The 18,663-nt window shown below is 38.0% G+C and overlaps 1 protein-coding gene across 4 annotated transcripts in view; it reads right to left on the bottom strand.

The window, feature by feature from the left end:
- Window positions 1-18,663, bottom strand: part of ENPP2 (ectonucleotide pyrophosphatase/phosphodiesterase 2) — a 186,816-nt gene that overhangs the window by 126,256 nt on the left and 41,897 nt on the right. For 2 of the 4 annotated variants that reach the window (XM_027854023.1, XM_027854025.1), the window contains exons 1-2: window positions 11,462-11,651; window positions 11,091-11,193 (exon numbers count right to left, since the gene is read on the bottom strand). In XM_027854023.1, the coding sequence (XP_027709824.1) occupies window positions 11,091-11,193; window positions 11,462-11,494 (136 nt within the window). In that variant the 5' untranslated portion in view covers window positions 11,495-11,651. Of the gene's footprint in view, window positions 1-11,090; window positions 11,194-11,461; window positions 11,654-18,663 lie in introns of those variants that run through there. The other 2 variants (XM_027854026.1, XM_027854024.1) reach the window with 2 other exon arrangements.

Genomic DNA, 18,663 nt, shown 5'->3' with positions numbered 1-18,663 from the left:
GCTGCGTAGTACAAATAATGAACCCCCTGAAGTGATCACGTTGTTCAAATTTTACTGCATATTTCCATTGAGCTGGAACCAATGACCTTATTTTACATAATTATAACTTTGAATAGTAGAAATTCACCACCGGGGACTAATTGTTCACACTAATGGGGGCTTAGTTTTATCAAGCACATTGGCACCTTTTTTGTTTTCTTTTGTTCCTATTATCACTTAACCTGGCAGTGTCTCTCACAATTCTCTCAGACTATGAATTGCAGAACAGTTGCTGATCAGAACTGATAAAGGGAATTTCCTCACTGGGAGTTCCCAATATCAAAGAAATCACAATGACAGATCTTGATCCTTTCCCCAAAAAAAAAATTCCTAAAATAATCTCCATTGCCATCATTCTATTCTTTCTTTCGTTTTAATTTTTTTTAATTAACAAGTATTTATTTTCTCTTTCTCAATTCTACTCTCCTACCCCTGAAAATAAATCTTTGTAATAAATATGTATAGTCAATCAAAACAAATTCCCACATTAACCATGTCACAAAATACTATCATTCTCTTTTGACTGTGTTCCCTTACTATAGTCTTCAGAACAACTTTAAAACTTTCAAATGACTGATCACTATTTCCTCAACTATTTCCCTCTACCCCAATTTGTATGACCAGTGCAACTTTACTGGAAAAAAAATTTCTAAATTTCAACAACTCACAAAAATAAACAACATCATTAAATTAGGATCAGGGTTGGCTGGAGTCAAAGGTACTATCTCCTGCTATAATGAAGCTACTCTTAAACTTGCCTTATAACTGGCTAGCATTCAGCTGACCGAGGTGAAGAGTAGGGCAGGAGAGAGATGAATACAACAGCCCAGCACCTTTGCAGCCTTCTTTCCAAAGTCCTCCTACAATTTTCATGCTATGTCTACCAGGCTTAAGTAGTTTGGGCTGTTACTCATTTAAGCATCAAAGAAGTGATAGCAGAAAGGAACACCTTTCCAACTTCCCAATGACCAGTTCCTGCTCCATCCCTCACCTGCAGGAATGAGTCAGGGCAACTTTAACAATCCTTTAGCTGTCCTACTTCTAGACTGGTGCTGCTACTCCCAGACTGGACTGAGAGCATGGCGGTCCAATTTTTATCCCAGCCCCTACCTTTATGGGCAATCGGGGAACCTATCTTCATCCTGGATCTTCTAAACTTTAAATACAATCCTGTTTTAGATTTATTACACAGCCTAGTGAACCAGATACATAAAAATACTAATTACAAATATATATAGTCAATAACTAATCATACAGGATTTAGACTCACCTAACATAGTTTAAGCTTATTTGTCCTCTCCTTTTCTTATATTTCTCTCCCTTTTCATTCTTTTTTTTCAGGTCTCCAGTCTATAGACCTTGAGTTCCATAAGCTAACAAGATATGTGATGAACACTTAGAAATTTCTCATAATTTATTTGCTATACAAATATCTCATAATTCCTACTTGATAGAATAATTTAAATTCTATTATTTAACTCCAACATCACCTCCTAGTGATATGGTGAAAGATGATGTTAAGAAAGCAGGTCAGAAATAAGTGATAGAGCAATGGGATTGGTCATGAGGACCTGGCAAAAGTCTCTGCATTAAATATACATTCAAATTTTAATGATCTCAACGTATTTTTTAAGTGACAACCAAGAGGAAAGTCATTTCTAGTGTTTTTGAAAATAAATGCTGCAAATCCTCACTCCCACACAGGTTTGTGAAAACAATAGGAATAACAACTTTTCCAATTTCCATAAAGCTCCATATTTTTCATGGAGTCATAATTTGTCTATTTAAAAAAGCTATGACTGGATAAAACTCATAAGACTTATTTGTGTTGTTCTCAGTCTATTGATAGGAAAGGTAGTTATGTGGAAGATAGCCTCTGAAATAGCTAAATAGAACTTTATTTCTAAAATGAAAGGCAGCATGGGATAGTGCATAAAGAGCTGGCTTCAAAATCAAAAAGGCCTGAGTCAGAGTTCTCATGGACACAGTGCTTACCCTTAACCTTTCAGTGCCCCGGGCAACTCTCTTGGACCATAAGTTGCAAAACAATCACCAATCAGCATTAGTAAAGGGAATTTCAGTATTGAGGGTACCCTATGCCTGTGGTATTCAATCTCAAATATAAACCAGGCCACTAAACACCTAAAAATCCCTGTAGGCACATACTGACTTAGAAAACCACATATTAACATTATGTGTGTGCTACTACAGTTTTACTTATCTTGCTAAATATTTTAAAATGTAATTATATTTTAATCTGATTCAGGCAGCACTCGGAAGTATTGTAGCCACAAAAGGGGCCTCATGTTTAAGACCTCTGCCCTACATCAATGAAGTCACAATCACAGGTCTGATCCGGTTTAAAAAAAAAGAATTCCAAAATAATCCCTATTAACATTGTTCTTGTTTGTTTTACTAAAAATAATTTATGGGACAAGGAATAGTACTGTGATTTCATTGATACAGGGAACTCCTAGGTAAGGAAACTTTCTCATCAATTCAGTTCATTCTTTTCTCTGCCATTTATAATCTTAGAAGGTTGCCACTGAGAAGTTGACCTACCCAGTGCCACACATCCAGAATGTCTCAGAGGTAGGACCAAACCCAAGTCTTCCTAGCATCCGAGGCAGCTCTCTGTCCACTAAGATGGTCAAGTTGCTCCTCTAGACTGTATGCCCAGATCAAAATTTAAATTAACCTTATTCAGACCATCTACTGTTGATAGGAATTGGATATCATCCATCTGAGTCACAGAAATTAAGCTTTCAGAAACAACCCAAAGAAAAAGGGAAGGGATGATCTAAACAATATTTCAACCTGGACACCCAAGCATTTTTGCCCTTACGTACAAAGTGATCCTTATAAAAAGTAAAATTCCAGATTTGAGTGATGGCAGATCAGGGAGGCAGCATTTAAGCTTAAAAACACCCAGCATGCCATCCAGCCCAACCTAATGCTGGAATGTTCTTTCTTTCCAGTTTTGTTCAGTCCCCTTTCCAGTGTTTGGGATAGTGCTCCCAACCTGTTCCTCCCATTCTTCTTGGTATTCAGCCCAAGTATTTCCTGACAGTAAGAAGTAAGGATTGAAATGAAGTTGTATGGTCTCCTTTTCTGAAGAGCTTTAAAAACAGGCTAGATTATCATGTTTTGGGCTGGTTTTAGTGTGATCTGGAAAAAAACCAAGGGAAAGGTGTAGATAATCTTTCAAAATCCTCTCCAATCATAAGAATAAGGAATTCTAATGATTGTTCCATTTCAGCCATACCTTCTTGTAACAAGATAAGAATTCTCCTTTCTTCTTGCTACTTACAACCTTACATTTAGCAAAATAGCACATACACAACCCACTACTGAGTTATCTGAATCAAGTCTCTAATCATCTTCTTGGACACTTTTTTATCTTCTCTAAATGCTAGACACTTCAACAACAACAATTTCCCCTTAAAAGCCGTCAGAGTAAGTCCATGTCAAGTTTGTTTTGTTTTTTTTTAATTCATCATTTTGGACGCTCTGCTGTCTCCACAATAAGACCTCTTAGAAAGACTTCACATGTATCTTCCATCAATCTAAAGTAAAGTCATTGTAGAAAGAACCTCATAAACTATAAAAGTTACACTTTATAAACTTTAAATAGTAGACATGAAATTAATTTTAAATTCTACTTCTAAGCCATCCAGGTTGCAGGATGAGGATTTTGGATTGAATTACTTATAAATCATCAATAGAAGCTTTGATATTATCTCAAAGAGTAAGACCAGTAGGACTTTAGAATTTATGCAAATAATCACTAACATATAACAACAAAACCTTACATACATGGCCTTGTTTAATCATAACAACCCTATTAAATTAATGCCACCAGTATTATAGTCCTCATTTTACTAAATAAGAAAAGAAAGGATTCAAACTCAAATGCAGTCCTCTTTCTATTTATGCCAAACTACCATTTTCAGGAAAGATTTTAAAAAAAAAAGTTTAATCACTGCTAATAAAGGTGTTCATCATATCATAGAATTAGAGCTGGAATGGACTTGAGAGGTTATTGAATCCAATCTCCTCATGTTATAGGTGAGGAAAGTAAGGAGAATGGATGGCCAAGATTATACAGGAAATGAGTGATGAAGCTGAGACTTGAACCCAGTTCCGTGACTTTCCATCCAGGGTTCTTTCCCCCGAACCATACCTGTAATAGCACACTTTTTTTTTTCAAAGAATTTTCTAGTTAAGCACATCAACTGTTGTGGTTGTTGTTGAGTCATTTCAGTTGCATCTAACTCTTTGTGACTCCATTTGGGGTTTCCTTGGCAAAGACACTGGAATGGTTTGCCATTTCCTTCTCCAGTTCATTTTACAGATGAGGAAACTGAGGCAAACAGGGTGAAGTGACTTACCCAGGGTCACACAGCTAGTAAGTCTCTGAGGCCAGATTTGAACTCAGGAAAGTGAGTCTTCCTGACTCCAGGTCTGGCACTCTGTCCACTGTACCACCTACCTGCCCCTCATCAAATGTTACTGTTCCCATTTCACAGATGGGGAAACTAGGTTGCATGACCCACTGTTAAACAGAAGAGCCGTAAAGAAAATTCAGTCTTCTGATTCTTTTGCTAAGACTTTCCACTAATGGCTTTCCAAGAAATATCATCTTAAGGAATTTATACTTATGGTAAACACTTTTTTTTTTAATCAACTTCACCTTCATTCAATTCCTTGTCACTTCTTCTCTGAGCTATTGCAGTGACCAAATTGGTCTCCCTGCCTCAGATCTCTTCCCATTTCAGACCATCCTCCACACAGATGCCAAAGTGATTTTCCTTAAGTGTAAGTCTGACTATGTCACTCCTCTAATCAATAAACTGCACTGACTGATTGTCTATAACTTCTAAGGTAAAAATCTGAACTTCTCTTTTAGTCTTTGAAAGCTCTTCACAACCCATCTCACTATATATTACTTATATATATTATATATATATTATATATAATATATATTATACATAATATATATTATATATATATATTACTTATATATTACAGCCTCATTATATATTACTTCTCTTTCCAACACTCTAAAGTCTGGCCAAATTGGTCTTCTTACTTTTCCTCCTGAGCTACAGTCCATTTGCCATCTCTCTGTCTTTGTACTGCCTAACCCCCATAGCTAGAACTTGCATCTTCTCGCCTTTGCCTCTTAGAATCCCTTATTCTCTTCAAGACTTAGTTCAAATGCCACCTTTCATGTTCCCCTCCACCCCCTCCCTTCTTTAAACTACCTTTTTTAATTTATATTTTTTCTGTATATAATTATATATGTTCGTATTATTTCCCCTGATAGAATATAAACTCTTTGAGGTGAAGGGGACTGATTCTCTATCCCCAACACCTCGCATAGTTCTTGGATCATAACAGTCATTTAATATATGTTTGCTGACTGATTGATTGAAATCCAAGATCTATACCAATAGTGCTCTAAAGATTTATCAGTGAAGATATAAAAAGCAATACAAGAAGGTTAGACCATCCCTGGCTTCCTTCAGGTCCCAGCTAAAATCTTCTCCTCTACTGCAAACTTTCCCTGATCCCTACTGTTTTCCCTCTGTTGATTATTTCCAATCTATCTTGCAAATAACTTGTTTGTACATAGTCTTTGGGGGCAGCAAGGTGGTACAGTGGATAGAGTGCCAGACCTGGAGTCAGTAGTAGCTGAATTCAAATGCGGCCTCAGACACTTACTAGCTATGTGACCCTGGGGAAGTTATTGAACCCTGTCTGCCTCAGGTCCTCATCTGTAAAAATGAGCTGGAGAAAGAAATGGCAAACCACAAAAAAGTATGTTTGCCAAAAACAAACCAACAACAACAACAAATGGGGTTACAGAGAATTAGACACAACTGAGACAATTCAACAACACACAACATATAGTTATTTGAATGTGAACTCCCCCGGTAGACGGTGAGCTCCTTGAGAGCAGGGACTATCTTGCTTTTCTTTGTATCCTTAATGCTTAGCATAGTGACTGACACATAGTGTAGTATGCACTTAATAAATGTTTACTGACTGACAGAAAGTATGCAAATCAATGCATTCATAATGACTATGCCTCTTAAAGACTTTAACTCTAGTATCCCATTAGAATTCCAATTCATAAGATCACATTCTGCTGACCTAAATTCTTCTTAACTTCCACACTAGATTTAATATAAAACCCCATAGAGTACTTAGTAAATTTGGTAGATTCCCACCATTAAACTCAATAAGCGTCCTATGTATATGGCACTGTGCTAGACGCTAGATACAATGCCACAATGACCAAACACAATCTCTGCATCAGGCTTCTAAGTTCTGGTCTCTTCTTCCTACCACCATCTTTTAAAAACAATGGCGGTTCTTCCATTAAATGACTCCACTTCAACAGACACAAAATTAAAATGAATACACTCATTCTTCCTTTGTACTTCCCTATATTTCTTGAAGAAAAATTCTCAGAATTGGTTTGGAGTCAAGAGACTCCGAAGGAGAATTTGAATCCCAACTCTGCTGTTTACGACCTGTGTGACCTTAGAGAAGTTATTTAACCTAGGCCTCAGTTTCGTCTTCTTTCAAAAGAAGGAGTCAGACGAGATGGCCTCCAAGATCCTAGCTCCAGCTGGAAAGCAACCTTACAAGCCCTCTGGTCAAAACTCTCCTACTGAAAGGTGAATCACTAATCTGGGGTTTGAATCCATGTCCTTCGACTATGAATCCACAAGCAGGCCACTTTTTCATCCACAAAGTTGTTCATAGCACACTGTTTTCAATTATATCCCCAAAGTTCATTCATAAACACATTTACACTTCCTACAAGGCCACTGAAGATGATGAATGGGTCAGCCTGAACTTTCAAGATTCCATTAAATATCTGCCCACTGGTTGATAAATTACTAGTTGCCTTCCAAAATTAACAATCTATCAAATATCATATCCAATTTGAACCTGAAGAGCAAAAAAACTAAATTACATACTTGAGTGGGAGAAAAAAAAAGAAAAAAATATCACAGGACTTGAGTCTAATCTTGAGGCCCTCAGTGTCAAAAGGATGATAAACTGAGATAGAAAAGTGATCTTCATCCTTTACACAAGTCAATTCAATGAACTGAGTACCTGATACAGATGAGGCACTGTCCTAGGCCTCTTAGGAGATACAAAACATAGCCCCTGCCTGCAGAGATTTCAGAAATCTATGGTACAGGCCCTTCATTTCATGTCCCCTCCTCTAGCTGAGCTTAAGTGACTTTTCTATATTAAGACTTACTCATTTAATGGGCTACCTTGTAAATTTACTGAGTTTTCAGCTCATCATCTTTTTGTCACACAAAGTCTATGTTTACCACCACTTTTAAAAGTCTTATTCAACTGTCACTTCCAATGACTCACAGGGAAGTAACAATAAAACTAGCCTTCAGATATGCTAGTTAACTAATTATAAACATAGCTTGTTTGCATTGCCCCAGTCCTGAAATTAATACTCTGGTCCAGAGTACAGCACTGAGAGATTTGACATGCACTAAACATTTTCAGCAACTGCAAGATTTTTTTTTCGAGGTTCTGCCCCTGTTTGCTAAAGAACAGACAGTCCAATTTTGAATTGACCATCACTTTTGAGTCAGTCTGAAGCTGGTGAGGGGCAAATGTCCTCCATCTTCATATTCGCTGTATTGTCCTTGAAGCTGCTGGTTACCGAGAAAAATACGGACATCCACCTCTTTGCCTAAGTGATCTAGGTCTAATATGAATATTCAGACAGTCATGTTTTCTGATGCTAAGGCTTCACTAATGGTTCAGATATTATTATTTATAGAGATTATTTATAGAAGGCTCTTTCCAGACTTTGTGGCACTAAGAGTCTTCATGCCTCCTAAAGCTCTAAATATCCTATCCTTTTACTGAATTACCAAAGTGATGCAAAATCCAGAGAAATAAACTCTGATCTTTAAGTAGCAGGAGTGGGGGGCGGGGGGAGGAAGCTGCTTTCAGAGAACAAAAAGGTGGACAAGCCTGAAAAAAAAATCATGGAGTTCAAAAGAAAGCTATCTTTGAGCTATCTTCAGGCCAATTTAGCTTCTTGTGTGGTAGCTGAACAATTTTTTAAACTACTTAAGAGTCTAGAATGGGAGCTGGAGGAGTGTTCTTAATACGGGATCCATGAACTTTGAAAAAATATATATATTCGGATAACTATTTTGAAATAATTGGCTTCCTTTGTAGTCCTAAGTTTTTTATTTTATGCATTTAATAACATCATTCTGAGAAGGGATCCTTAGGATTCACCAGAATGCTTAAGGGGTCCATGATATAAACAAGGTTAAGAACCCCTGCTCTAGAATAACAAATATAATAAGTTTAATTTAATTTTTAATTTAATTTAACAAATTGGTAAATCAAAAAAGAAACCTCAGTTTCTCTGTTTTCCTGGGTAGGTTTCAGCCCCTCCCTTGAAGGCTGCCATAACAACTCCTCATTGAATGTTGATTTTCCCAGAAAAGATAGGGCCAATAGTAATACCAATTCCTTAATTCTGCTAACTGCTTCTTTGTAACACATAGGAAAACAGTTGCTTGAGAACTAAATGTTTACAGGAATTAGTACTGCTGGCCTATATTTTAAAGAAAAGAGAATCTTTTCAAACCCTTATGGTGTATACACTTTTAAGCAATGGGAATTAGGTTGAATAAAGTACTTTAAAAAAAGAACTGCTCTCTTGCCTTACTGACATTCCTTATAAATATAATGCTCATCGCTTTTCATATTACAGATTTAAAATGCAAGAAACGGAAGTCATTTAATCCAGCTCTCCCTTTTTTTGCAAGAGTGGAAGCTGAGGCCCAGGGAAATCAAATAACTTGTCCATGGTTGGCAATTCATTTATACCTAACAGTCTTTGAGATTAACCTAGGGCACTGACAAGTTAAGTGACTTGATCATAGTCAATGTGTCAGAAGCAGGACCTGAACCTAGGTCTTTCTGTCTCCAAGACTGGCATACCACACTGTATTACTTAAGGTTCGTGGCATATAGGAGGAATGGAGCCTAGGCGAGGGGTGGGGGGGAGTCCTATGGCATGATGTACAGAAACTCAGGATAGAACAGTATAAATAAGAACTTAAAACGTTTAGACCTTAGATCTCATCTAGAAGAACCCTCTCAGATGAGGAAATTAAGGCCTGTAGGGCCTTGACTAAAATCATACAGTGGGGACTGGGATCCAATTCTTCTCATGATGTAGTGGACAGAGCGCTGATCTTTGAATCAATGAGATTTGAATTTGAATCCTGCTTCAGATATTTACTAGCTGGACAAATCACTTAACCTCCCTGGGCCTCAGTTTCCTCATTTGTAAAATTATGGGGATTGGACTTGATGACTTCTAAGATCCCCTAAATTTATGAGCCTATGACTCCCAGTCCAATTCATCACCAAGTTCTCATGACACCTTCTCAAGAGTCAGTCATGTTGAAATGAGCCAAACAAGCTGGTTGTGCGCATCAGTTAAGAAAGCATTGCATTTATTTCATTTAAAATTCATCTCACCACTTGTTCAGAATCCTCTGAAGAAAATGAAAGCAAAAAAAGCAAACAAAAAATAAAACCCTCCCCAGAATAGTTCTCAAGAAGATACCGCAGTTTCTGTAGAACCCTTCAGCCTTCTAGTGGTAAGATTCCCTTTCCTCCACAGCTACTATGAGTGTTAATGGGAGTCATACATGTCTAAACAGAACATTTGTTACCAATAAAAACAAGGTCCCCTAGCCCAGCATTGTACCTTCTGCTCCTCTCCCCTCCCCTAGCCTCTCTAACAGTAGACAATTCATTTTGTCCATTTGCCTCACTGGCCACACAATTTTTATGATCTCAGCTTTCCTACTCAACCCTCTCCACCCCTACCCCCTACTCCCAACCTAATATTATTCTTTCAACCCTCTGGCATGACTCAGAAGAAACTTAGCTGATGTAAAAGAAGGCTGTGTATTCCCTTATCCTATTCACCATGAACAGATTAATAATCAAACTTAGAGTCAGCTAAATCAAGACAGGTGGTGATCTTAGAGGTTTGAACTGTCAAGAAACATGGGTACATTATGCATAGAATTAACAGAAAAAGAGAAAAACATGCTGAAATGGCAGGTAGAGTCCAGAAAATATTGCCCCCTAGGGTACCCATTACTTAAAATGTAATTTTTATTTATAAAACCATCAGCAGCTCCAATTTCCAGGAAATTAACCAACTCATTACTTAAGACCTGGTCAGCTAAGCCCCTCTCCATGCACAAGGAACTCCTTTATCACAGTTCTCAAACTGTCTGTGGACCAGCGTATTGTAAAAGGAAACTTCCCCCCCCCTCCTCTCTTCAGTTCTAGTAATTAAGTCAAGGGACACATTTATAGCCTACCTTCCTTATGCCACAGGAAAGAACATGGAGACAAGTTTATCCCTGGGAACTCTTTTGAATCCCTTCTGTATTCTATATTCTTTTTTCTGTCCTAAATAAATCTGCATTTCATGAAATACTACATTTCTCAAACTTGGTAAAAAGAGATCACTTGTATACTCATCATTTACTTTCTCTTCTCCCCACATCAGAAAACTCTTAAAGAAGAAAAGTTGGAGGGGTGGGGGAGTCAGCCAGCAGGCAGCTCCATAACAGGATGGACACCAGGTACCTCCTGTCTTAAAGGACCACCTGCTCTCCCCATTTTTACATAGGCAGCGTACTTTGTAGCAACTGACAGCCAGCTGTCTTTTGGTTCATCCATAACATTTAAAAACATTGTAGCCTTAAATATCACATCACCAAGAATTTTACAGACACAATTTCATTTATTCTTTTCGGTCATTACTCAATAATAACTAATTACCTGTAACCCGTCACTTCCCCCATCTCTGTTTCATGCTGAAATCTAGGTCAAAGCTGAGCATTTTGCAGCATGAGATTTTCTTTCAAAGGGGATAGCTTTGCACCAACAAAACCACTCACAAAAGAGATGGAGAATTTGAAGAGATGCTATTATACGTCATTTACCTGAGAGAGGGCCCTCCTCCCATTCTTCAGCCCTCTTAATTCGGTTTGTGGCAAATCCTACACAGGCATACACTCCGAAGGCAAAAATGAACAGGGAGATGACCTGGGGAAGTAAAAGACCAAAGTGTCAAACACACTGAGAGCTGGAGAGAAGTCGAGTCCTGCGGTATTTAAGGGTCAGACCACCACGGCTCAATCCTATAGCTTTTCAAACACATCATCAAATACCATTCTCTGTTTCACACATTCAGAACTCTGCAAGGAGTGTTTAATTAAGCAACTGAGCAGAAAGCATTTCATTTGATAGCATGTCCTTCAGGAGGCAGTGGAAGGGTCTCCTTCCCACAGAAATCCATTTTCTTGCCCCCTACCTGGTGTGACTGGAAAGCGTTTCTCTTTGCCATGGTAGAGAATTCTTGGAAAGTCTTTTTGCTGTGTGTTGTTCTCTTTTTTCTCTACACTGAATGCCGGGCTCTTTGCTCTCTGAGTCCAGTCTATTAGCTACAACTAATCCCACCTGGGGAGGTTGACAGGCTCATTTGATTTGCCAAGGGCCTGATTTCATCATGGTTCACTCACAAATCCCGGCTCTGAGTACAAGAGGCTTCCAGCATCATCCTTCTTTTCCCCTCCCCCTTGCCCTTCCCCCCCCAAACACATACACACTCACACACACACACACATACACACACACACACACACACACACACACACACACACACACTCTTTTATGTGGTTTCCTCTGGCAACACGAGGTTTTCTAATGTTGCTGTGGCCAATAACAGTTCATGTTCATCTTACTTTCCTCACAAAAACACGGGTAAAAAAGAAACCAAATGTATTTTATCCGATAAAAGTGAAACAGGGCTGGAGAAAGGAGAGAGAGGTTTGGTACCAGTTTCAAGCTTTGGAGATTTACAATGTAGTTATTTAATGTCATTAATCTTGCAACTTTATTTTTAAAAAAAAATCAAGGAAGCTTTTATAATTTATGAACCTAATAACTGGCTGATTTTACTATTTATTTGATTGGAGGGATTCAATTTTAATGTCTGAGTCCCAACTGCAATGCTTTTTTTTTTATTCCTCATGATTGTCCAACTATTTCTCACTATGAAATCTCCTGGTACTGTAACCAACCCCAGAGATAGTATTATTTTTCTTCATATTATTGTTATGGTTCAGAGGAGGAGCTTTATCAAATTACCAAGAATGCCAGCCAAGCAACACCAAGTCCTCCTTGCCTATCAGAAAGGACATAAAGACAGTTTCTCTCTCTCTCTGTCTCTCTGCCTCTGTGTCTCTCTCTCTCTGTGTCTCTTTCTTCTCTGTCTCTCTGTCTCTCTATATCTCTCTGTCTCTCTCTGTCTCTGTCTCTCTCTCTGTCTCTCTCTGTCTCTCTGTCTCTCTCTCTCTCTCTCTCTCTCTCTCTCTCTCTCTCTCTCTCTCTCTCTCTCTCTCTCTTTCAGAAGAAACTACCAGCTTGGAAAAAAAAACCAGCTTCATAAGCAGTTTCATTTAGGAAGGAAACTAGAGATGGATAGAATTATGATTCAAAGTATTGGTTTGCCAGTTATTCGTGGGGGTAAATTATCATCCAAGGCAAAGCAACCCAGCCCCTCAGGGAGAGAGAAGTTTCTTTCTCTGAGCTCTTTACCAACAAGTATACTTAAAGGAACAGTATTTAGGCTTAGTCTTAAAATTTACTGAAATGAAAGATTAGTGGTTAATACAGGATCATAGGAGCAATCAACAAGCATTTATTAAGCACCAGAACTATGTGCTAGGAGCTGATCTAGGAGCTGGGGCTATAAAGACTAAAATGAAACAACCCTTACCCTCAAGGAGCTTACATTCAAATATTTTAAATTCAAAGATTCAGAGTTCTAGGGGGCCTAAAATGTCATCTCATCCAACCCCACCATTTTTGAAACAAAGGAACCGAAGCTAGAGAGCTAACATAGTACGATATGGTAGAAAAAGACCCCATGGAGGAGGGAGTACACCTGGTTTCACTTCTATGGACATCAGTTTTCCTATTTGTAGAATGAGAGAGTTGGATTCTAAGGTCCTTATCAGTTCTAAAGCCTTTAATGTCTAAAATCTCTTGCAGCTCTAAAAATTCTCTTAAGAAGCCAGAGTTAGGGTTTTTTTAATTATTGCTTTTATTACTTCTTCCAAAAGATCATTACTGTAGCATAAAATTCATGTGTGTATGTGTAAACAAATCTCAGACCTGCCATGCAACAAATGACTCAGTGAGCTCTGGTTATATTCAAATAGATTGGGGCAGCCCAAAGATACCACTATTCTGTTGACAAGAGATAGCAATCTTGATAACCATAGTTTCATTAAATATTTGAAAATCTGGTAATGGCTCACTGGAAAATAGAATATATTGCCAAGATTCACACGATTGCAAAGATGGCAGATTACAAGTTCGTTTTAAGACAGGCATTGAGAGAAAAAATAATAACAGATAACATTTGTATAGCTCTTTAAGAATGTGGTTTCTTTTTTCCTTTTTTATTACATTAATACATATTTATGGAATAAAATAAGTATTTCTGTAACATAGAACAATAAAAAAGACGATTATACATTAAACTGCAAATCTACTATGTACAACTTGTTATTTCTTTCAAATATACAACAAAATTATCACGTAAATTTCTTCTATTTCTCCTCTTTCTCAACTCTCCCCCCACCACACTATTACTACCATTAGACACAAATAGGTATATATATATATATATGTATGTGTATATATATACACACATATATACATGAATGTATGTATGTATATGTGTGTGTATTTGTATATGTATATACAATTATTCTATACACACTTCTATTTATCCATTCTTTCTCTGGATGCAGATAGTGTCTTTCTTCATATGTCATTTATAGTTAATTTTGAACATTGTTTTAATTGATCCACACTACAATTCTATGAAGATAGTGCTCTAGCTATTAATATTCCCATTCTACAGTTCAGAAAACTGAGGTTCAGAATGGTTAAAGGACTTGCCCATGGTCACACAGCCAGTAAGACTTAATTGTATTCATTTTTCAATTTGAGGAAACTGGGTTAAGGTTTTAGAAAACCTTATGAAATATACGGGGGTTTTCTACCATTCATGCTTAAAATCTAAGGTTATCACTATGGGGCAAAAGACTACACTTGTGATTCCATTGGTACAAGGAACTCCCAGGTATATAAACACTCCTTTCTAATACAGATCACCACCACATTTGCAACCTATAGTCAGAGATCTGCCCAGAGCAGTGGTGTCAAAAACCTGGGTCACTGATCTGTACACAAGGATCCCTGTAGGCTGCATATTGACTTAGTTTTAAAATGTAATGTTATCTATGTTTTATTGTATTTTTATTTATTTTGCTAAATATTTCCCAATTACATTTTAATCCATAGGTAGCTCTTGAATCGGGGGCTGTGTGTTTGGCTGCTAAAGTACTGAGAAGTTAAGAAATTTACCAAGGCTTCCTGACTTTTCAAGGCCCACTAGTTATGCACGAGGATTCATCTAATAAGCTATCATTACAGAGGAGCAAAAATACCAACAGAAAACAATGGAGTGTAATGTAAAAGTCATTACTATACCCTTTGAGTTTTATTTATACTCTTATAAAGATGTCAGGTTTGCAAGCTCTTTTTTGCAATTAATCAATCAAGAAATATTTCTTAGGAGCATACTATGTACCAGGTGGCAGCTAGATGGCTCAGTGGATAGATCCCTGGAGTCAGGAAGACCTGAGCTCAAATTTGACCTCAGACATCTACTAGTTATGTGACCTTATGCAAGTCACCTAACCTTTATTTGCATTAATCCACTGAAGAAGGAAATTGCAAAGCACTTTAGTATCTTTACTAAGAAAATTCCATAATGGGGTCACAAAAAGTCGGACACAACTGAACAACAACAAATGTGCCAGGTGCTGAGGATACAAGTACAAAAAATGAAACAATCCTGACTCACAAAAAAGCTTATATCTAGGGCAGGTAGGTGACGCAGTGGATAGAGCTCTGGCCTTGGAGTCAGGAGGACCTGAGTTCAAATCCAGCCTCAGACACTTGACACTTATTAGCTGTGTTACCCTGAGCAAGTCACTTAACCCCGATTGCCTCACCAAAAAGAAAAAAAAAATATATCCTAATGGGGAAGGCAACAAGTATATATAAAAATATATAAAACATGAATACAAGTTTAATAAATGCAAACATATACAAAGTCGTTAAATACAAGGCAGCTTGGGAAGGATGACATTAGTACTAGAAGGTAACAGGAAAGGCTTCAAGCAGAAGATAATGCATGACCTATATACCCTAAAAGAAATCAAAGAAGAAAGGACCTATACATAACAAAATAAATGTATAGCTGCTCTTTTTGTGGTAGCCAAAAATTTAAAACTAAGGAGGTGTCCTCCTATCCAGAAATAGCTAAGCAAATTGTGGTATTTGAATAATGGAATTTTTTGTTGGTTGTTGAGTCATTTCAGGCATATTCAATCCTTCATGATCCCTTTGGGAGTTTTCTAGGCAAAGATCCTAGAGCAGTTTGCCATTTCCTTCTCCAGCTCATTTTACAGATTTGGAAACTAAGGCAAACAGGGTTAAGTGACTTGCCCAGGGTAACACTGCTAATAAGTGCCTGAGGTCATATTTGAGCTCAGGTCCTCCTGCCTCCAGGCCCCATGTTCTATACTGCGTCACCTACTTTCCAAAAGATGGAATGTTATTGCTCCATAAGAATGGTAAAGAAAAAAAAAAAAAGAATGGTAAAGAAAACTGGGAAGACCCCTTGTGAACTGATGTAGAATGAAGCACAGGGAACTAGAACAACCTATATAATAGTAACATTATAGAGAAAAACAATTTTGAATGACTTTAAAACTGCCCAACACAATGATAAACCACAATTTCAAAAGAATAAAGATGAAATACACTACTCATTTACTGCCAGAGAAGTGATCATGCAGAAAAAAGACACACATTTTCCAACATGACCAACGTGGGAATTTGTTTGCCAGACTGTGTGTACACACACATATGTATGTATATATATACATACACACACACACATATACATATATACGTGTGTATATGTATATACACAGAGAGAAAGGGTTCAATTTTTTTTTAATTTGCTCAGTGTGGGGGAAGGAGGCCAAAGGGAGGGACCTATTATACAAGAAAAAATAAAAGCTAAATAGTTGAAAAAAAATATGAATAGTAGTAAAGAAACTTTGCACCAAAAACAAGCTCATCTAACACATTAATATGATTAATATGATTTTGAGTTAAGCATGTCTATTTATGCTATATTTTATTTTTGTTAAATACTGGTTTGTACATTAATAATGCATTCTTTTTCATTTATTAAAAAAGGAAGAGAAAAGGAAGATGGTTCCTGCACTGCATCTTAGGAGGAGAGTGTCTCTATGAGTCAAAGATAAGGAAGGAATACATTCCAGGGAGAAGGGATAGCCCCTTCAAAGTATGGCGATGAGAGATGGAAAGATAGTGTGGGGTCAGATTGTGTGATAAGCTTTTGACACCTAAAAAAAGATTTTATGTTTTACCCTAACAGCAATAGGACACCACTACATAGGTTCAGTTAAGGGTTCACATAGTCAGATCTGCACTTAAGGAAAATTCCTTTGGCAACATTGTGTAGGATGGACAAGAGTGGGGCCAGACTTGAGGTAGGGAGGCCAAGGAAGGGGTTGTTGCAATAATCTAAGTGAAAGGTGATAAGGGCCTGAACCAAGGTGGTAGCTGTGTAAGTGGAAAGAAGGGCTCAGATGTGAGTGTTATGAAGGTAGAAGTAAAACACTTGGCTATTGATAGGGTAATATGGCATAAGGAAGAGTCAAGACAAAGCCAAGATTTTGAAACTGAATACTTATAAAGAAGGACAAAAGTGACTTCAAGAGAAACAGGGGAGTTTGGGAGAATAGAGGCTTTCAGGGGAAAGATCCAATTCTAGACATGTTGAGTTTGAGATATCTCCTGGATATCCAGTTTGAAACATCCAATAGACAATTGATGATATGAGACTGAAGGAAGAGGGAGAGAGGCTCAGAGGAGAGTCTCAGACCGTCATATAGATCTTGGAGTCATCTGCATTGGGACGATAGTGTTAATCCTTTGGGAGCAGATGAGGCTACCAAAACATATCAATAAAAATAATAATAGCTAACAATTGTTTAACCTTTAAGTTTTACAAAATGCCTTATATACATTTTCTGTTTCTATATGTGCCTCATTGCTCCTCATGTCCTCAATAATCACAAAGAATGTCTAAGCATATCGGGGGGGGGTCTGGGGCATGCCCAGAGCCTCATCAGCTTGTTTGGCTGAAGCAACGTGCCCACAGGGGAGGGGAGGGGCTACTAGGGAAATTGCTTCCAAGACAATCATGATGTCAAAACAGCGCAGAACCTTGAAGAGACTGTGCAGCAGGTGTACGTATTCTGTAACTTGTTCCATGTAAAGGGAAAGGGCCTCTTCCTCTCTTTTGGCCATATTGAGACCCAACAAAAAAGTCTCAATCCTTGGCCTTTTCATTTGTTCTTTTATGTTCTAGGTGAAGGAAATAGCCCCTCATGACCTAATGAATTTGGAAGGAGTATGCTCTGGCATCCCACTGCAACAATGATGTCCAGAGAAGCAGGGAGTCACCAAATTCCCCAGAGTAACTGAGGGAAAAGAGGAGGTAACTAATACTTTTTGAATGCTTTTGTGGTCAATCAAAGTGTTTCCAGCCACATGGTTGGTGGAGCAGGACCAATTGTGGAATATCTATGAATGCCCCACAGTCTGTCCAGGGCACTTCCCTTACACATCATCATCATATTTATATAGCGTCTACTCCATGCCAGGCACTGTGCTAAGGGTTTTATAATTATTATCTAATTTAAACCTTACAACAACCCTGGGAGGTAGGTGCTATTATTAACCCCATTTAACAGATGAGGAAACTGAGGCAAACAGGTTAAGTGACTTGCCCAGATTCATATAGCTTGTAAGTGACTGAGACTAAATTTGAACCCAGATCTTCCTGGGCTCAAGTACTCAATCCAATGTGCCACCTAGCTTCACCATCATGATTCTCCAGAAAGCAAGCTCCCTGGCATCTTCCATGTGGAAAGGCTGCATCAGTCAAGCAAGTCAGTGGGTTCATCACATGCACCAGATCCCCATTACACAAAGACGTATTCGAGTACTGACCTTAGGACCTCACAGCTGAAAGGGAGCTTAGAGGTCACCTACCTGAGTCTGGACTCCCCTCTCCTTCACAGTTTCTCATCTTTAACCTCAGTTGAAGTTTGATCTTGTAGATATACCTAACTTAGGGAATCCTGTTAAGGATCCTGTTAAAAATTAATAGAATACTGGTGTCTGGAGAACCATGGTGAAGCGGGGAGGCTTTCCTGGAAAAGAAACTAGAGTGGTTTAGGGATAGGAGATAGGGATAGGGATAGGAGAAAAAGAAAGAAAGAAAAGAAAAAGAAAGAAAGAAAGAAAGAAAGAAAGAAAGAAAGAAAG

The sequence above is a fragment of the Vombatus ursinus genome, unplaced genomic scaffold (assembly GCF_900497805.2).
Source record: "Vombatus ursinus unplaced genomic scaffold, bare-nosed wombat genome assembly UNPS02010284.1, whole genome shotgun sequence".
Taxonomy (NCBI): Eukaryota; Metazoa; Chordata; class Mammalia; order Diprotodontia; family Vombatidae; genus Vombatus; species Vombatus ursinus.
The sequence above is the reverse complement of the archived record's forward strand: the minus strand, read 5'-3'. Positions and strand labels throughout refer to the sequence as shown.